The sequence below is a fragment of the Delphinus delphis genome, chromosome 2, assembly GCF_949987515.2.
Source record: "Delphinus delphis chromosome 2, mDelDel1.2, whole genome shotgun sequence".
In the NCBI taxonomy this organism is placed as follows: domain Eukaryota; kingdom Metazoa; phylum Chordata; class Mammalia; order Artiodactyla; family Delphinidae; genus Delphinus; species Delphinus delphis.
The window spans coordinates 84,018,531-84,039,827 of NC_082684.1; the positions used below are offsets into that span (position 1 = coordinate 84,018,531).

General features: G+C 39.4%; 1 protein-coding gene across 1 annotated transcript in view; it reads left to right on the forward strand.

Moving 5' to 3' along the window:
* Positions 1–21,297, forward strand: part of EIF2AK4 (eukaryotic translation initiation factor 2 alpha kinase 4) — a 114,375-nt gene that overhangs the window by 65,935 nt on the left and 27,143 nt on the right. Inside the window, exons 16-24 of the mRNA XM_060004978.1 lie at positions 1,864–1,968; positions 3,829–3,886; positions 4,845–4,924; positions 7,934–8,035; positions 13,772–13,825; positions 16,106–16,342; positions 17,770–17,845; positions 18,254–18,375; positions 21,115–21,164. Coding sequence (XP_059860961.1) covers positions 1,864–1,968; positions 3,829–3,886; positions 4,845–4,924; positions 7,934–8,035; positions 13,772–13,825; positions 16,106–16,342; positions 17,770–17,845; positions 18,254–18,375; positions 21,115–21,164 — 884 coding nt within the window. The remainder of the gene's footprint in view (positions 1–1,863; positions 1,969–3,828; positions 3,887–4,844; positions 4,925–7,933; positions 8,036–13,771; positions 13,826–16,105; positions 16,343–17,769; positions 17,846–18,253; positions 18,376–21,114; positions 21,165–21,297) is intronic.

The window sequence follows — 21,297 nt, forward strand, 5'->3', positions numbered from 1 at the left end:
CTTTGCAGTATTTTATATCTGAAAAACTTACGTTTACATAAAATTTATAACAAAATCAAATATTGTGAGATTTGAGAAAACCTAAAATAGAGGGAAAATTATGGGTATGTTGAAATAATCTATTTTTATAGGAAATAGAACATATCAAAAGACGAGAAAATAGTATAAAGCATCAAAGTTCAAAGAAAGCATTGAAGGATAGAAGAGGGGTCAGCAAACTACAGCCCATGGGTCAAATCTAACTCCCTACCTGCTTCTGTTCAGCCTGTGAGCTAAGACTGGCCCTTACATTTTTAAATGGTTGTAAAAAATTGAAAGAAGGGTAATATTTCATGATACCTGAAAATTCTATGAAATTCAAATGTGTCCATAAATAACATTGTATTGGAAGAGGGCCATACCAGTTTATGTGTTGCCTGTGGCTGTTCTTGTGCTGCACTGTGGAGTTAATGTAGTTGTGGCAGAGACTGTGTGGCCCATAAAGCCTAAAAGATTTACTATCTGGCCCTTTACAGAAAAAGTTTGCCAGCCTCCGGGTTAGGTGGAAATAATTGAACATGTATGGAACATGAGGATGTTTCCTTGAGTGGTTTAGATAAAGTGAGAGTGTGATTAATACCTGCCAAGATATGTGATTCTGACTCAGTGCTACCTTTCCTAGGAACATGGGAAAATTAGAAAGTCATCTAGCAAGGGTAGAGATGAGACTAACATAGTTTGCCGCATGTATAAAATGTCACTGTAAAGCTAGAAATTGTCATCATGATGTAAACGCTAATGGACCTAGCTTCAAGATGAAACACTGCTTACATTTTAAAAATGGGATTGTCTAATGTGTTAGTGTAAATACGTTTTTTCCTTTGCCTCAATTTTCTTTAACCTTAAATTATTTATACTGTACCATATTTAGTAAAAAGCCAGGACTATAATTTACAGATGTCTAGTTTATAAATGATTTGGTGGAAGTGGAATTTGCAAGGTTGGACATAAAAATGAGCTCTAATGAAGGTCATTAGAACTCTGTTACTGTGCTAGCGTCCTGGGGTCCTAGAACCATGCTCTGTGCGCTGTCTTCCTTGCCATCTAATCTGCTCAGTACCTGCCAACCATTTGTTGGGTGTCTAACACTGCCAAACCTAGAAATAGAGAAAGGCACAAGTGTATGACAAACCCCATACTTGAGAGGGACTTCCTGTTTTTTGAGGGAGCCGAAATTTACCTTCATGTAACAGTAAGAGAGATCACACCATCAAGTGTTTTTATTACATTTATTTCCTGTATTATAGTACCGGAAACAGTAAGCATGATGAGGATGCTATTAGGAAGGGGAGAAAGTAGTGTTCACGTAACAAGAAATCATTGAGCACTTACCTGGTATGCTGGGAATGCAAAGTTGAATTATTAGAATTACTGTGGAAGTCTTCATGAATGAGTTGGCACTTGTAAGTATTGGTACAATTCCAATGAGTGGAGAAAAGCCTGGGCAGGGCAGGTAGCCTGAAGAAATGAGTAGAAGAGGGAATGAAAATGGTGTGTATCTCCCTGACCAGAGCAAGGGTTTTGTGATGCAGTAGAGAGAAGGATCATTGTGAACCTGATAGACAGGGGTCTTGGATGCCAAAGGGAACCGTTTGGATTGGACCTGATAAGGACTACCAGCAGGTAGATTGGGAGAGGGTGGCAAGGTCATTGGCAGGACGTTTGGGAGACATTGCAGAGGTCAGACAGCCTGGACTAGCATGGTCTGCAGGAGAAGACCTCATCCAATTTTCATCACTAGGTTGGCCTTTCAAATGAGGAAACAGGTATGATATAAGTTACGTTTGGGAAAAAATTGTTGGTTTCTTTGCTCTTTTCCATCAGGGAATGATTCACCGAGATTTGAAGCCTGTCAACATTTTTTTGGATTCTGATGACCATGTAAAAATAGGTGATTTTGGTTTAGCGACAGACCATCTAGCCTTTGCTGTGAGTATTTTTTTGATTCAAGTGTGCCTGAAAATGGACCCATGTGCCTTAATTATCCTGTCTTCTAACACTCTCATGACTATGAGTTCCCTGAACTCTGCTGTGTAATCCCCAGGAAAGTATACAAGTCTGAAGGGGCAGCTACAAACGATCCTGCAGGCTTTGAAATTGTGAATACGTTTTAGTGAGTGCGTTCCACTTGAGAGACATAAAATTACTAGTTTGTGGGTGATATTTAGGTCAAAGGCATGAAATACTTTATGAAACGTTTTGGTCTACCATGCCAGGCACTGGGCTAGATGCTTTACACCCGATGGGCTTTTAGTTAGCTTAAGGAAATAAGGCTCAAAACCCATAAAACTTCAGAAGAATGAGTTCTAGACAACATAAATCAGAAGGTATTAATGCTCTTCTTCACAACACTGTAGAGTAGTTGTTAAACATACAAAGCTAAAATAATGTGAAGTGAGAGAAATAGTTATATAAGACTTAAAAACAGGAGAAATTTTGCATATGGTTACGAGGATCAAGGAGGGCTGTATAAAGAAAACAGCATTTCAGATGAGCCTTAAAGGATGGGTGGGAGTCCAGTAGGCTGAGATTGAGGGCAGGGCATGGTGACACCAGGGTAGGGGCTTCCCGAGAGAAAGAACAGCATAAGCAAAGGCCCTGGGGTAAGCAGACATGATTGTTGAAGGCCAGCATGTTGTCTGGTTGGTTGAAACTATGAGGTGTAGGGGAGCAGTGAGAGAAGATGCTTGAAGGTTGGGGATTCTTGGAGGTGTCAGGCCTTGAGTGCTGGGGGAAGCGTTTTACTTAACATCATAAGCCAGAGATTAAGCACCAAAATCTGTGGTAAATGCAGTTAATTATAAGGGTGGTCAAAAAAAGAAACTAGGATTTGGATTAATGGTGAGAAAAACCTCAGGGGTTAAAGTAGAAGGTGAGGTTAGAAGGAGCAGAGAGGGAGGAAATGGAAGAGGGACAGTAAGGACATGGTCCTGACCAGAACACTGGGGAATTTGAAGAGTGCTAAGACCAAGGAAGGGCTCTATGGGGATTTGATCCCCAGACTAACAAATGTAACTTGATATCTGTAGGCTGTAATAGTAGGGAGGTAGATAAGAGCACAGGCTCTGGAGGCCCACTTCCCTGGGCTAGAATCCTTGGGCAAGTTACTTAACCTCTTAGGATTCTTTCCATAAAATATGCCTAATACAAGTACCAGCTTCAAAGTTGTCACCAGCATAAAATAAGAATATAGGTAAAGCCCTGGAACATTGCCTGGCTCTACGAGTATTAGAGCTCTTGTTATTGATGGCAGTGCTCGTGATAGGAATCTGTGGAGAGATGTCAGAAAAATAGTGATTTAGGGGAATGCTGTCACAGAGGTAGTGGAAGAAGGGAGGCTACCTAAGAGGTATTAGCAGTGACAGTGGAACAGATTTGGTGACCAGCCTCTAGGAAAGAAGAGTAAAAATTGACCCAGTGGAAAAATTAGAAAAGTTAGAAAGTGAGTTTGTTGTTATTAATATACCTTTACTCTTCCCAGTAAATAGATTCTGTTTTGGCATTTGAAATACGAAAATAAATTAGTTTAGGTAAGTTTTCAGGGGGTTCTGACACGAAGGAGTTCTACAGTGAATTGCCCTTCTCCTTGATCTCATTGGGGTTTCCAGTGAGACCTGCATTAGTAGGCTAACTAAACTAAAAAAAAATTTAAAGCTCAGAAAAGCATTATTATAGTTATTCTGGTTTCTGTGTAATATTTTTCAGTCAGTCTTCATTTAGAAATGATAATCCATTCCTGTGAAATAATATAACATTTTAACTTGTTATTTGGCTTACTCGAATTTTTAGGCTGACGGCAAACAAGATGATACATCAGGAGATCACTTGATTAAATCAGACCCTTCAGGTAAATCCAGAAGACTGTATATTTAATTTGTGTGTTAACAAGCAATCCACAAAATTTCTTTTTTTCTCTTTTATCTTTTTTTTTTTATCTTTTTTTTAACATACAAAAACTTTACCTATGTAATGTATACAACCTGAGGAGTTTAGAGGTACATACACACCTAAGAAAGCATCACCACAATCTATGCCGTAAACATATCCATCACCTCCAAGTTTCTTCCTGCCCTCTTATTTATTATTACTATTATTATTAATTTTGTGATAAGAACACTTAGCATAAGATCTACCCTCTTAGGAAAATTTCATTTTATTATTATTTTTTTGGCGGGGAGCGCACCGTGCAGCATGTGGGGATCTTAGTTCCCCGACCGGGGTTGAAACCCGTGCCCCCTGCAGTGGAAGTGCAGAGTCTTAACCACTGGACCGCCAGGGAAGTCCAGGAAAATTTTAAATATGCAGTACAGAATAAAATTTCTCAAAGTGAAACCTTTTTTTCATTTGTAAAGATTTTATTCTAAAGCAAATTATAATTATTCATTAAATTAACAAAATTATGAAAATGCTTTAATTTTTTTCCCTTTTCACTATATAGATTGTTCTTCAGAAGTCTAAGAAATTAGACCGTCAATTAGAATAATTTACTCCTCTGGGTAGGCAGTTATACTTTGACCCCAGGTAGTAATAGGAGGTTGCCTCATGACCTGGGCCATCTGGGGTCTTCCTGCCTGGCACTGCCCCTTTACCACAGCAAAGCCATCCTGTGTGGAACAAAGTGTGTGGCCATCTACGATTTAGGGTTAATAGCTTGGTGAAATGCATGCTGCTTCTTCCTGTGAATAGTGTAAACAGTTAATAGACCATGTCTCTTAAGAAACATTTTTTGTTTTGTTTTGTTAAAAATTGGCCTTATCTCTAAGTCCTGTTATTGGAAATCCTTCCCTCTGCCTTCTTCCATGCAGGTCATTTGACTGGGATGGTTGGCACTGCTTTATATGTCAGCCCAGAGGTCCAAGGCAGCACCAAATCTGCATACAACCAGGTAAAGAGGAAGGTTTTTGGGGGAAAGGAAAGATCTCAAGAGAGAGATAATAGTAAGAATATCAAGATTACAGCATTTGGGGTTTAGTTACCAGCTGACATAGTCAGGAACATTCATTCACTCAATATATATCCACATGTCTATTGAGCGACTGCTCCAAATAGGACACGTGATGCCCAAGGACAGTGACTGAAGTTGGCACTGTTGTTGCCAAGGAGCTTACAGTCCCTCCATCCATCTAAAGCAGATTTGAACTAACTGGTCCTGGGCCAGGCCCCGGGAACACAGGGAACAAGGCAATCAAGTAATAAGACATCTTATTCCAGCCCTCCGGGAGCTTGTGCATTGGTGGATGATGGTGGATGAAACAGACAGTAAACAAATAAAAAATTTTTAAATCACAAACTCTGTAGGAACTAAGAAGAAAGGAAATGGAGTCCAGTGACCAGAGAACAGTAAAAGACATCATCTTTAGGTCGACTGACTAGAGAAAGCCTCCCCAAGAGGATGGGTTTCAGGATAAAGGAGGAAAGCGGGGAGAAGCCATGCAAAGTTGGGGACTGGAGCTTGGCTGGGAGAGAAGAGGGGTAAACAGAGGAAATAGCATGCACAGAGAGAAGACTGTGGGTGAGAGGTAGCATGGCTCACTTAGGACAGTCAGAGGGAAGGTCAGTGTGGCTGCAGCGTGGTGAGAGCTATGAGGGCGAGAGGCATGAAGCAAAGCTGAAGGGAAGGCCAGGGTCAGATGATGCAGGGCCAGCTTAGCCATGATAAGGGATGTGCACAGGCAGCGCCTGAAGGATCTTGAGCGAGAGAGTTCACTCTAGCTGTTGCCGGAGGCTTGGCAGGAGTCCAGGTGGGACGGCTGAGCTGGGACCAGAGTGGTGGCAGTAGAGACGGGGAGAAGAGTGCAGATATGAAATACATGTTGGAGGGGAATTGACAGGTTTTCCTAATGGAGTGGGTGTTGGGTGAGGAAAAGAAAGGAAAACAGGACAGTGCTCAGGTTTCTGCCTCGAGTGGCTGAGGGAAGGGTAGTTGACTGAGCTGAGGAACCATGAGGAAAGACCTGGGAGATGGAGGAGAAGACGGCAGGAATACTCCGTCTAGGGCATGTTTAATTTGAAATGCCTGATGAGAAATCCAATTAGCTCCAGTCGACTGTTAGGGACTCAAGACTTGAGTTCAGAAGGAAGATCAGAGGTATAAACTTGAGAGCCACTAGCACACAGATGGGATTTAAAGCCATGAGACTGGATGAGATCACTTCGGGCAAGACCATAGAGCTAAATTTTTAAAATACGTGAGGCACGCAATTCACATTAAAGCATATTTTCAAGCTAGCAGTGGCAACTGAAGCCTGGGTTTTGGTTCAGACAGGGAGCACTGGGTAGCGACAGAGTTGAAGCAGACCTCCAAATACTCGGTGAGGGTGTGTGGAGATGGACACGCCCACCCTGAGGGAGGGGGAGGCACCTTTAGTGTCATCTTTCTGCATTTGGTTTGTAAGAGTATAATGAAATCCTTAAAAGGACCTTACCCTTTGGCCCAGCACATCCACCTTTTGAAACGTATCCTAAGGAAACAGCCAGGGACATTCAAAAAGACTGGTGTAAAAGGGGTTTGTCACAGCGTTGTTTATAACAATGAAAAATAACAAGCATTTAAAAAATAGGGAACTGGGCTTCCCTGGTGGTGCAGTGGTTGAGAGTCCGTCTGCTGATGCAGGGGACATGGGTTCGCTCCCCGGTCTGGGAAGATCCAACATGCCGCGGAGCGGCTGGGCCTGTGAGCCATGGCTGCTGAGCCTGCGCGTCCGGAGCCTGTGCTCCGCAATGGGAGAGGCCACAACAGTGAGAGGCCCGCGTACCGCAAAAAAATAAAATAAAAAAAATTAAAAAATAGGAAACTGGTTAAATAAATTATGGGACATCCATGTAATTGAATATGTCATTAAAATATTAGAGGCCGGTTTTAGAAAAATGACATTATAGTATAAAAATATTCTTGCTAAAGTAAGGGAATAAAAGTTACAAACGACAGTGTGGTTCTAGTTTTATAGTGTGTGTGTGTGTGTGTGTGTGTGTGTGTGTGTGTGTAGACATTTAAGAAAAACCACCAAAAGGGCGTATCTTAGCCATCAATTGTAAATATCCTTAAGCAGTGGGATTATGGGTGGTTGCTATTGTATTCTTGGTGCTTTTCGGTATGTTCTGTTCAGTATGTACATTTTTCTACAGCTAACATGTGTAGGAAATGACATAATGAATGTTTGTTTTTAAGACTTTGAGGTCACTGGTTGCAGAGGCTCTCCTGCTAATCCTTGAGTCCAAATTCATTGAAGTTTTCCTTGAAAGTGGCTCCTGTGCCTGTGTGCAGTTCACCACAAGCAGTCTCCTGCTGAGCCGGGTTGTGCTCAGCTGCCGCAGGCACAGGACCTTCTGACCTCCTTCTTCCCCTCAACAGCTCCCTACCTGAGACTCTGCACTGACTTGCCCTTTTACCTTCTTTACTTACACTTCCATATTTTGTTAGGAGTCATCACGATATTTCTGTTGTGCTGTGCTTCTGACCTCGTTGGTATGGCTTTGCAATCAGTAGCTGACCTTTGCTATCAGCTGCAGGGTGCAGTCTGTGTTTCCCTTTTGCAATGATTAGAAAGATGCAAAGCAAATTCTTTCAACAGATCTCGGTTGTCCTTGCTCTGTAGTGATTATCCTCAGTGTGTGGCCAGTGGTTATCTATGTCTATGTGTATAGCTAAACCAGTTACAATTAATTGTTAAGAAAAACATTGAAGTCATGCCAAATATATTTTATCATCTAAATATAAATATGTCTCTCGTCTATATTTTACACCTATAACTTTTTTTTAGAACAAAGCGAATTTTTTTCTAGTGTGGCCTATTTTCACTTATGCAAACATCCCAACTAAGTGCTCATCCTATAATTCCCTAGTGGATTATGCTTTCATATCTAGGCTCTAAATAAAATTCTTTTTCCTCCTCAGAAAGTGGATCTCTTCAGCCTGGGAATTATCTTCTTTGAGATGTGCTATCATCCCATGGTCACAGCCTCAGAAAGGATCTTTGTTCTCAACCAACTCAGAGATGTATGTATCAGATGTTTTAATGCCTCAGTTTCCAGTAACCTGAATCTTAGCATAGACATCAGAATTTGATGCAGGGTATTTTTCTGGTATTTATAATATAGAAAGAAGTGGTCCTACTATAATTTTCTATATTTCTAGTAAATGGAAATCCACCTCTGCTTATGCACTTACATGATAAGAAACTTACCCCAGTTTTATTTATTTTTGTAATCATACTTGAAGATATTGCTAGGTTATCCTTTTGAAAAATATTTTGAGATTACTCTTGATTTTTTTTTAAATTTCATTTTATGTATTTTTTTATACAGCAGGTTCTTATTAGTCATCAATTTTATACACATCAGTGTAGACGTGTCAATCCCAATCACCCAATTTAGCACACCACCATCCCCACCCCCCCTCTTTTTTCCCCCTTGGTGTCCATATGTTTGTTCTCTACATCTCTGTCTCAACTTCTGCCCTGCAGACTGGTTCATCTGTACCATTTTTCTAGGTTCCACATACATGCGTTAATATACGGTATTTGTTTTTCTCTTTCTGACTTACCTCACTCTGTATGACAGTCTCTAGATCCATCCACGTCTCAACAAATGACTCAATTTTATTCCTTTTTATGGCTGAGCAATATTCCATTGTATATATGTACCACATCTTCTTTATCCATTCGTCTGTCGATGGGCATCTAGGTTGCTTCCATGACCTGGCTATTGTAAATAGTGCTGCAATGAACGTTGGGGTGCATGTCTCTTTTTGAATTATGGTTTTCTCTGGGTGTATGCCCAGTAGTGGGCTTGCTGGGTCATATGGTAATTCTATTTTTAGTTTTTTAAGGAACCTCCATACTGTTCTCCATAGTGGCTGTATCAATTTACATTCCCACCAACAGTGCAAGAAGGTTCCCTTTTCTCCACACCCTCTCCAGCATTTGTTTGTAGATTTTCTGATGATGCCCATTCTAAATGGTGTGAGGTGATACCTCATTGTAGTTTTGATTTGCATTTTTCTAATAATTAGTGATGTTGAGCAGCTTTTCATGTGCTGGCCATCTGTATGTCTTCTTTGGAGAAATGTCTATTTAGGTCTTTTGTCCATTTGTGGATTGGATTGTTTGTTTCTTTAATATTGAGCTGCATGAGCTATTAATATATTTTGGGGATTAATCCTTTGTCCATTGATTCATTTGCAAATGTTTTCTCCCATTCTGGGGGTTGTATTTTCGTCTTGTTTATGGTTTCCTTTGCTGTGCAAAAGCTTTTAAGTTTCATTAGGTCCCATTTGTTTATTTTTGTTTTTATTTCCATTACTGCAGGAGGTGGATCATAAAAGATCTTGCTGTGATTTATGTCAAAGAGTGTTCTTCCTATGTTTTCCTCTAAGAGTTTTATAGTGTCCAGTCTTACATTTAGGTCTCTAATCCATTTTGAGTTTATTTTTGTGTATGGTGTTAGGGAGTGTTCTAATTTCATTCTTTTACATGTAGCTGTCCAGTTTTCCCAGCACCACTTATTGAAGAGACTGTCTTTTCTCCATTGTATATCCTTGCCTCCTTTGTCGTAGATTAGTTGACCATAGGTGCCTGGGTTTACCTCTGGGCTTTCTATCTTGTTCCATTGTTCTATGTTTCTGTTTTTGTGCCAGTACCATATTGTCTTGATTACTGAAGCTTTGTAGTATAGTCTGAAGTCAGGTAGTCTGATTCCTCCAGCTCTGTTTTTTTTCCTTGAAGACTGCTTTGATATTTGGGGTCTTTAGTATCTCCATACAAATTTTAAGATTTTTTGTTCTAGTTCTGTAGAAAGTGCCATTGGTAATTTGATAGGGATTGCATTGAATCTGTAGATTGCTTTGGGTAGTATAGTCATTTTCACAATGTTGATTCTTCCAATCCAAGAACATGGTATATCTCTCCATCTGTTTGTATCATCTTTAATTTCTTTCAACAGTGTCTTATAGTTTTCTGCATACAGGTCTTTTGTCTCCCTAGGTAGGTTTATTCCTAGGTATTTTATTCTTTTTGTTGTAGTGGTAAATGGGAGTTTTCTCTTAATTTCTCTTTCAGATTTTTCATCATTTGTGTATAGGAATGCAAGAGATTTCTGTGAATTAATTTTGTATCCTGCAACTTTACCAAATTCATTGATTAGCTCTAGTAGTTTTCTGGTGGCATTTTTAGGACTCTCTATGTATAGTATCATGTCATCTACAAACAGTGACAGTTTTACTTCTTATTTTCCAATTTGTATTCCTTTTATTCATTTTTCTTCTCTGATTGCCGTGTCTAGGACTTCCAAAACTATGTTGAATAATAGTGGTGAGAGTGGACATCCTTCTCTTGTTCCTGATCTTAGAGGAAATGCTTTCAGTTTTTCACCATTGAGAATGATGTTTGCTGTGGGTTTGTCATATATGGCCTTTATTATGTTGAGGTAGGTTCCCTCTATGCCCACTTTCTGGAGAGTTTTTATCATAAATAGGTGTTGAATTTTGTCAAAAGCTTTTTCTGCATCTATTGAGATGATCATATGGTTTTTCTTCTTCAATATGTTAATATGGTGTATCACATCGATTGATTTGTGTATATTGAAGAATCCTTGCATCCCTGGGATAAATCCCACTTGATCATGGTGTATGATCTTTTTAATGTGTTGTTGGATTCTGTTTGCTAGTATTTTGTTGAGGATTTTTGCATCTATATTCATCAGTGATATTGGTCTGTAATTTTCTTTTTTTGTAGTATCTTTGTCTTGTTTTGGTATCAGGGTGCTGGTGGCCTCATAGAATGAGTTTGGGAGTGTTCCTTCCTCTGCAGTTGTTGGAAGAGTTTGAGAAGGATAGGTGTAAGCTCTTCTCTAAATGTTTGATAGAATTCACCTGTGAAGTTGTCTGGTCCTGGACTTTATTTGTTAGAAGATTTTTAATCACGGTTTTAATTTCATTACTTGTGATTGGTCTGTTCATATTTTCTGTTTCTTCCTGGTTCAGTCTTGGAAGGTTATACCTTTCTAAGAATTTGTCCATTTCTTCCAGGTTGTCCATTTTATTGGCATAGAGTTGCTTGTAGTAGTCTCTTAGGATGCTTTATATTTCTGTGGTGTCTGTTGTAACTTCTCCTTTTTCATTTCTAATCTTATTGATTTGAGTCCTCTCCCTTTTTTTCTTGATGGGTCTGGCTAATGGTTTATCAATTCTGTTTATCTTCTCAAAGAACCAGCTTTTAGTTTTATTGATCTTTGCTATTGTTTTCTTTGTTTCTATTTCATTTATTTCTGCTCTGATCTTTATGATTTCTTTACTTCTGCTAACTTTGGGTTTTGTTTGTTCTTCTTTGTCTAGTTCCTTTAGGTGTAAGTTTAGATTGTTTATTTGAGATTTTCCTTGTTTCTTGAGGTAGGCTTGTATAGCTATAAACTTCCCTCTTAGAACTGCTTTTGCTGCATCCCATAGGTTTTGGATCATCATGTTTTCATTGTCATTTGTCTCTAGGTATTTTTTGATTTCCTCTTTGATTTCTTCAGTGATCTCTTGGTTATTTAGTAATGTATTGTTTAGCCTCCATGTGTTTGTGTTTTTTACGTTATTTTCCGTGTAATTGATTTCTAATCTCATAGTGCTGTGGTCAGAAAAGATGCTTGATATGATTTCAGTTTTCTTAAATTTACTGAGGCTTGATTTGTGACCCAAGATATGATCTATCCTGGAGAGTGTTCCATGCGCACTTGAGAAGAAAGTGTAATCTGCTCTTTTTGGATGGAATGTCCTATAAATATCAATTAAATCTATCTGGTCTATTGTGTCATTTAAAGCTTCTGTTTCCTTATTTATTTTCATTTTGGATGAGCTGTCCATTGGTGTAAGTGAGGTGTTAAAGTCCTCCACTATTATTTTGTTACTGTTGATTTCTTCTTTTATAGCTGTCAGCAGTTGCCTTATGTATTGAGGTGCTCCTATGTTGGGTGCATATATGTTTATAATTGTTATATCTTCTTTTTGGATTGATCCCTTGATCATTATGTAGTGTCCTTGTCTCTTGTAACATTCTTTATTTTAAAGTCTGTTTTATCTGATATGAGTATTGCTACTCCAACTTTCTTTTGATTTCCATTTACATGGAATATCTTTTTCCATCCCCTCACTTGCAGTCTGTATGTGTCCCTAGGTTTGAAATGGGTCTCTTGTAGACAGCATGTCTATGGGTCATGTTTTTGTATCCATTCAGCAAGCCTGTGTCTTTTGGTTGGAGCATTTAATCCATTCACATTTAAGGTAATTATCGATATGTATGTTCCTATGACCATTTTCTTAATTGTTTTGGGTTTGTTTTTTTAGATCCGTTTCTTCTCTTGTGTTTCCCACTTAGAGAAGTTCCTTTAGCATTTGTTGTAGAACTGGTTTGGTGGTGCTGAATTCTCTTAGCTTTTGCTTGTCTGTAAAGCTTTTGATTTCTCCATCAAATCTGAATGAGATCCTTGCCGGGTAGAGTAATCTTGGTTGTAGGTTCTTCCCTTTCATGACTTTAAGTATATCATGCCACTCTCTTCTGAGGCTATCTCTACTCTTGATTTTAAAGCAAAAGGGGAATCCAAAAATTTTGCGTAATATCAATATAGTTACAGCAGTTGGAATTGGTTGTAAGGATAATGGATATTTAGGTCTAGAAATTAAAGGTTCCAGCTGAATGGACCTGGTGTAGTAATGCCTAAAGAATACCACCATGACCAGAAGGTAATCTGAGTCTGGGGAAAATGTCAGGCACTTGAATTTTTTTCCCAGTGAGATCTCCATGTGTGTTCTTGGGATTGATCCTTGCCCAAAGGATCAGTTGTCCCAAACTAAACTGTCATTGCACAAACTAAAAGGGACTTACGTTAGTGTGCGCGAGCCAGGATGCCTATTGGAAATGGCATTAAGATGACAGTGGAGAATAAGGTTTGGGTGAGGGTGGTTTAGATTCACATATTCATGAGCAAGAGTTACAGAGAGTCTTCCTCTTCCTTTCTGAGCAGAGCCAAGCAGTCATGTCTGTTAGGGTAAATCACATACAGCGTAACTAAGAATACTCCACTAGATATCTTGGAAAAGAGTTTAATGGTCTAACTGCCAGAAGAGTGTGGGGAGCTGTGTTCATAATGTAGCAGCGGGCAGCTGTGTTCATAATGTATCAGAGGGCAGCTGTGTTCGTAACGTATCAGAGGAAATGAAGTGATTACTGTGTCCTTGCCTTGACTTGGAATGCTCTTCGAGGACTGTGTCCTTGGTGAAGTGCCTTTCCGTAGTCTAAAATTCATGTTTGTTCCCTCATTTCAAGAATATCTCAACTGCCAAGTTAACCTTATGACTGAGGTCTTATTTAGCAGAAAGGTGAGAAATTTGGGTCTAGAGGTTTTTGTGTTGTTTTTCTCTTACTCGGTACTGATGGTTTGGTATTTCTACCCTTTTTTAATCTGTTTGTTTAATAAAGCTACTTTGTCTTTCCCTGAAGCCATTAGATTTTAAAGTTTGTCCTCAAATGAGGTGCTTTCTGTCACCTAGGCTGTCATTTGGGTGAAGTAAGTATTAAGATAATACGAATGTCCTTGGAACGATGTGCGTTGGGTTTCACGATGAGTTTCACATCCATCTTCCCTTGTTAGCAAATTTTCATTTCTGTATTTGATTTTCTTACCTCTGGTGAATAAAATGATTTCACTGTGGCAGTCTGCCAAGCACTTGCTGATTTGAATATAATATATTTTTTAGCCTACTTCGCCTAAGTTTCCAGAAGACTTCGATGATGGAGAGCACACAAAGCAGGTAATTTTCTGATGCTTTATTTACTGTGTTCTCACTCTTGGGTTTTAATTACTATTTTTCTTCTTCTTCAATTAGTAATCTTCTGCCACTCATTCTCTTGTCTCATGGGAACAACGTGGGGAAAAAATATCAAAAGATGGAGTACTTAAAATGTATTTAGACTTGAAATACACCGTAAAAATGCCAAGGGCTGACAGAGAAAATTAACAAACTCCAGGGTTCTTTTTTGTGGTTCATCATGCTTTTGAAGTACTGTTTGAACGCTTGGCTTAGCTATTCTAAAAAAGAGAAAGCTCTTACAGCTCGTTGTTTTAGATAAAGCTTGGAACTTTAAGAAAAGAAGAATATATCTTAAAACTACAGTTTTGTTCTGTCTTATGGTAAAGTAGCTCAAATTGTAAAGGGGAAGACTAGACAGCCAGATGTTAACGGTAATTTAAAACAAAATAATTTCTCTTCCATACTACAAATGTGTGTGTGTGTGTGTGTGTGTGTGTAACTCATGTCATAGCAAATACTGGCATCTGGCTAATATGAAAGGATCATTAGTGAATTTATTATAGTGCTTCTGGTGTACCTTTCTTCTTAATGCTGGCTTTTTGTCTTAGTGAAGCCTTCCATGGTTAATACTCTTGTCATGTAGAAGTTTATTCCTTAAACTGACTTCTTAACAATTATAATCAAGGCAAAATCCCTTATTTAAATTATTAATGTTGAGAACAGAAACCTAGCTAGAATATTGCATTAATTTGCTGTTTCTTGATTATTGGTTATGTATCTGGATGGACAAGTCACTTAACTCTTCTAGACTTTACTTTTCCTCCCCTGTAAAATAAAGGTATTAAGTTCCCTTTATTTATATTAGCACTAACATCCTATAACTCAGTAGCATTTAATGTGACATTTGTTTATGGCTCGAGGGACCCATTTTGCCTCAACTATTGAATTAGTGAAGAACCATTAGAAAATACATTGAGTTGTGTTTCTACTTCTTTTGTTAGCTGTTACCACTGATTCGAACTGAGTTGTTCCCCATGTTTTGGGGTGTCATAAGAAAATATTCATATCCCAGCCTTTCCCTGTAACAAGGTCAGTCTTATTCATTATTTCCTCATATTGGCAGCTGTGGTGGTGTAGGAACTTAAACCACAGACACAGTGCAACTATACACACCATTTGTCACGACAGTGATTGCCCTCCTGTCACAGGGACTTACTGGGCACCCTTGAGCATTTGCATTTGGGCTATATAAACTTAGCACCACAGCCAGTGCCGCAGCCACCTCCCACGTCACATTGTTGCTTTTTATCTGAAAGGAGGCAGCATAGAAAATGCTTGTAGACTGAGTATAGCACAGTTGTTGCCACATACAGAAATTAAGCAGTATTACATACAGTCTGTTTTGCTGAATAGGATATTATTTTTACCAGTTTAATTTAACATAAATTTTCATAAAGTTATATCATGTCAGTTCCCTTCTTTATGTGAAAAATAATTACCTGTGTTTTTATTTTAGCCTAAAACCAGGGGTAGGGATTTGGGGGAGGGTATTTTAAAGATACGTGATTAGAAAATGCTTAATGAGGTTCATCTAAAAATTGAGATTTTCTGATCTCAGGTATTCCTTCTAACTCCTTATAAATCTTCATTGTAAACAAAAGAATTACAGAAGCATTATGGAGCCTTTCCAAGGTTTATATTGCCTTCAAATAGTTCCCTGCTTAATCAGGTAATAGCTGTGAAGGTATAATAAACCAGTAACATAAGAGAATTCAAGGGAATGATATCAATACAGATAACATAAATGGAGAATGAAAAATGAAAAGTTGTTTTATACTGCTTTAGGGGTTCTAGAAGCTCCTACACGTTATAGTTTATACTAAAATTAAGCACCTAAAACTACTTGCTTCATGTTCTTGTATCTTTTTTGATACAGTAGTTTAGATACAGTGTTTAGAAGGTCTAACTTCTGCTTCTATGTAGTTGTTGAGTTGAGGGTTTTTTGGTCCTTTATGGCAAGGAAGTATAAGAAGGACCTCTTTTAAGAAAGACTCATATTACATTGTTGCACAATTCTGTGACCGTAATGAACTACGGGAGGTGGGGGTGGGGGGGTGGGGAGAATGACATATTCAGAGATTTCAGAAATACCAGTTAACATGCACCAACTAAGTGGAAGAAGTGTGTCTCTTTTGGACCTGAACCAACCACTGCTTGTCAGGAGAATCCCTGAGCACCCTCCACTGCACCCTTCCCCGGGGTGCTTGGGTTTCGTTGTAGAAATCTGTCATCTCCTGGCTGTTGAACCACGATCCGGCAGAGCGGCCCACAGCCACAGAGCTGCTCAGGAGCGAACTGCTGCCTCCGCCCCAGATGGAGGAGTCGGAGCTGCACGAGGTGCTGCACCGCACCCTGGCCAATGTGGGCGGGAAGGCCTACCGCACGGTGATGGCCCAGACCTTCTCCCAGCGCATCTCCCCCGCCGTCGATTACACCTACGACAGCGACATACTGAAGGTGGGCCTGAGCCGCGCCTCGAAAGAGCTTCATGTGGTCCACAAAAGGGTGGAGTCACTTCCTTGATTTTCATGCAGTCCTTTAATGCCTCCAACATAAGTTCTTTTTTTTTCTAATTGAACTGCAGTTGATGTACAAAGTTGTGTTAGTTTCAGGTGTACTGCAAAGTGATTCATACGGATATTTATGATTCTTTTTTTCAGATTCTTTTCCATTATAGGTTATTATAAGATATTGAATATAGTTCCCTGTGCTCTACAGTAGGTCCTTCTCCAACATAAGCTCTTAACCTGAGGTCTGTATATGCAAAATGTGTGCATATGCATTATTCCAGGAAGAGCCACACTTTTTTTAATCACTTAACTTGAAGGAGTTCCTGACCCAGCGCCTACTAAAGAGATTAAGAAGCAGTGCTTTTAGAGACTGAGCCCTGGCCCAGCCGCCCAGTGCCAAAAATACCCAGCCAGCTCAGATCCAGATCCGGTAGCCAGTAGCTCCCAATGCTGGGTGCACGTCAAAGTCACCTGTGAGGCCCTTTGACAATACAGGCTCAGGCCTTACATCCGATCTAGTGACTTGGAATCTAAGTGGGAGGCGCTTCAAGAATCTCAGAGCTCCCAGGTGGTTTCTGAAGCACAGGAAGGTCTAACATTCAACACCTATGTTCAACATAACATTCAAATGCCTTCAACATTTTCTTGTTTAAAAACAAAAACGGTCTGAAACGGTATAGCAAAATGTTAAAATTTGATAAAGTTGGGTGAGTGAATAACATATATTTGTTATATTCTGTGTCTCTGTATGCTTAAAATAGAATTTAAAAGAGTAGTAGAGAAAGCAGTGGTAAGGTTTGTGGAAAATCAGTACAGATTTCAGGGGCCAGTTTTTCTTTGCTGGCAATACTAGACATTTGCAGGATTATGGCTGACTTTTTAATTTTGGGGTTTTTTGCTTATCTATTATTTCTAAATTTTCTATAGTGAAATAGTACTACTTTTATAATACAAAACAAATGAAAAAGACAGTTATTTACAAAATACACGAAGGCCTTGAAGCTTTCAAGAGGCCCACTATGAATTACCTTAGAATATGGGAGGGGGTTTGACGCTGTTAGGTGTTTGACTGCTACAGTATCCCTGAAAGTCCTCGGGGAGAATTGTGTAGTACTATATGACTGGCTCTCTCTGAAAGACATACATCAACGTAAGAGCTTGGACTTTAAACCTAGGCAGCCTTCCTAAAGCAGGACATGTTGCAAGACATGTGGTTTCTTCTCTCCTGAATATGTTCAAAAGGGGAATGACTTGCTGAGACCTCTTTTTGATCTTGGGAATAAGCAATGTAATGCCTACTGCAAGCCACAGAAAAGTATGGTAGGGGATCCCTTTGATTAGGCTTTGATGACATTTTAATTGGTCATATCTTAGGGCAGCTTCTCCATCCGTACAGCCAAGATACAGCAACACGTGGGTGAAACCATTATCCGCATCTTCAAAAGACATGGTATGTCCTTTTTAAAAAATTATGTGCCTTCTCAAAAGATGTTTTGTTTCCTCATCAGAAAGTACTATGAATGGATTTGGGTGCAACCATATTTTACTTTTTAAATTCAGTTCTAAGTTGTTGACACCTATGAAATTTAAGCTTATTTTTATAATTCAGCTTGCTGAGGAGAAACACATTTGAATATTACCACCTTGCTGCTAAAATACAGTTGGTTTGTGGAGTCAGAAATAGGACTGAATTAACAAACTTAACCTTAGGTGAGCTTTCCATTTAGAGAATTGAAGATAAACTGCTTTCAGTGGTCCCAGTAGCAGATTACTCAACTATCAGGTCTGTGTTCATTTTAAGTTGCGTGTGGAAAGAACGAGAACCTGATGGTTAGTTATTTTTTCTCATTTGGTGTAGGAGCTGTCCAATTGTGTACCCCACTGCTGCTTCCCCGAAATAGGCAAATATACGAGCACAATGAAGCTGCCTTATTCATGGACCACAGCGGGATGCTGGTGATGCTTCCTTTCGACCTGCGGGTGAGGCTGGGAACACTCTGTTGACAGTGCGTGTGCCATGCCTGGTCCCAGGGGTGGCACCTGTATTAAAGGATGACCCCCACCATCCCCCCCTAGGCTTATATTCTTAACGTCACCTTTAGGAAACATAATCTTAAAGGAGTTATCAGGGTGAGAGCATTATGGGAATTTGGTAAACATTTGACCCTGTGTACATCCACCTTAGTGCTTGTGACCCTAGAAACCTGAGCCCTGTATTGCAGGTGCCAGGTCTGCATGTCAGTGTTGAGCTTCGCCAGGTGACCACAGCAGGCTAACCTGGCCAACTTAGACACATAAATGGAGTTTTTTTCTTTGTTTATTGGCTAGGTCTTCAGTAACTTTCTAACATGTTAATGTCTAGAACAATTAAATTCTTGTAACAGCAAGCATCTCTGTTAATTATGCGTGAATTTTGCTCATGCTTACTTTCTTATCCCCAGGGTTCCCTTTTGACAGCCATACTCTTACCAGTTGATCACTCACATGGTGTTGGCTGCTAACAAGCCCATCTGTACTGTACATGCATGTAACAGACAAGAGGTTAATACCCCTAATGTACAGAAAGCACTTACAGGTAGAGAGATGAGCAAAGGCTATAACCAGGCAGTTCTCCGAAGAGAAAATGCACAGGGCTGGTAAACTTCTAAAGGATGGCCAGCCTCACTAATAAGGAAATGCAAAGCAAAGGTATCTGAACTTCACCCATCAGACTGTTAAAAATATTTAATTGTCCACAGATGACAAGGGTTCCATGGGTACTTTCATATGTTGCTGATGGGAATGTAAGTTGCTAAACGTTTAGAAAAATAATCTGAAAGTATTTAATAAAATAAATGCACATACTATACCCTTTAAGCTAGCAATCCCACTTTGAGAGATTTACTTAAAGAAATAACACATCAGTATACTAACATTAAAAGGATGTCCATTGACAGTTTATCATAGTGGTCAAAAACTAAAAACTGCATGTTCATCAATAGGAAAATGGTTGAATAATTTATTATGGAATATTAAGGAGGTAAAAGATCAAAATACATATATATTTAGATAGATCCATATCTATATTTGATCTGTAGAAACGTCCATGGTATATTGTTAGCTGAAAAGAAGTATGTTTCAAAGGAACTCTAATATGATTCCATTTTTATTATATAGAGAAAGAAAAAAGTTTAAAAAAGCACAACTGAGCATGTGAATAAGGTGCACTGTGTGTTTGCATGTACCCAGTATGTGTGAGGTGAATACATGTTCCCACATGCGTGTGAACAAAGTCACATACTAGTTTGTTTGTATCACCAGAGTGAAGTGTCAAAGACTCGAACTTTTGACTGTATTTCTCTGGAGGGAGGTCTGGAATCAGGGCATTGTCTTTTTTGCGTATCTATGTTTTGTTTTATGGTTTAAGAAGAAATTCCTTCCATACCCTCAGATTTAGTTTTTCTTTTATAGTAAGTCAGGTGATTTGGGATTATTTTGAGTGAGAGGTAAGTAGGTAGCATATCAGACACTTGGGCTCTGTTGAAGAAAGGATAGAAGGGCAAACCTTTACATAGCTATACTAAAAACTGGCTTCTCTAGACATTAGGACACTAAAATGCAGATTTTTAAACATCAGCTCTCTTTCTGTGAGCTGATATATTCAGTCCCCCAAAATAAAAAGTAATTGCCCTTTGAGAATTTGACCCATTGATTAATGATATCCTGTCAGATCTCTTGAGGCAATCTGATAATGGTTTTATAAGTTGTGGTGATTATCAGTGAGTGGTTATTAAGAATTTCTTCTGTAAGATCTACAGGAAAGTCAGGAAATTCACCATAAGAGGTAATACCCGGGCTTCCCTGGTGGCGCAGTGGTTAAGAATCTGCCTGCCAATGCAGGGGACACGGGTTCAAGCCCTAGTCCAGGAAGATCCCACATGCCTCGGAGCAACTAAGCCCGTGTGCCACAACTACTGAAGCCCACAACTAGAGAAGCCACCGCAATGAGAAGCCTGTGCACTGCAACGAAGAGTAGCCACTGCTCACCGCAACTAGAGAAAGCCCATGCGCAGCAACAAAGACTCGACTCAGACAAAAATAAATAAATTTATTTAAAAAAAAAAAGAGGTAATACCCATGTTGATTGCATTATTATAAGTGACACTTAAAAAAATTCACAGATAATCAAATAACTTGCACAGACTTTAATTTGGCAGAATAAAAAATTTAGCAGAGTGTGTTTAATAGTGATTTTTTCTCAAATTCAAAAACCTAAGAAATGCACAGTGAATAAGGTTGGAGGTACATCCAGCAGTGCGGTCGGCTGCTGACTGACCAACTCAGGAACATCCCAAGGGGTGTGAATGGCAAGCAGTGCACAGCTTTGTGAATATTCTACACACCAGTGAATTGTAAACTTTAGAAGGGAGAACTCTGTGGTGAGTTACAGTTCAAAGCTGTTATTTAAAAAACGAAAGGTAGGGGCTTCCCTAGTGGCACAGTGGTTGAGAGTCCGCCTGCTGATGCAGGGGACACGGGTTCGTGCCCTGGTCCGGGAAGATCCCACATGCCGCGGAGCGGCTAGGCCCATGAGCCATGGCCGCTGAGCCTGCGCGTCTGGAGCCTGTGCTCTGCAACGGGAGAGGCCACAACAGTGAGAGGCCCACGTACCGCAAAAAAAAAAAAAAAAAAAGGTGGTTGGCACATCTTGATATTGACCTTTGAAACTTTATTTTTCAGGTTCCTTTTGCAAGATACGTGGCAAGAAATAATATCTTGAATTTAAAACGGTAAGAAGCAATGGGGGTTCATTTGGGGGATGTGGGAAAGAAACCAAGGGAGAATGTTTCATCTTCTGTGATCCTTACACAGTAAAGAATTTGGAGTTTAAAGTACTGAGCTTGGAAAATGGTCAAAAAGCCC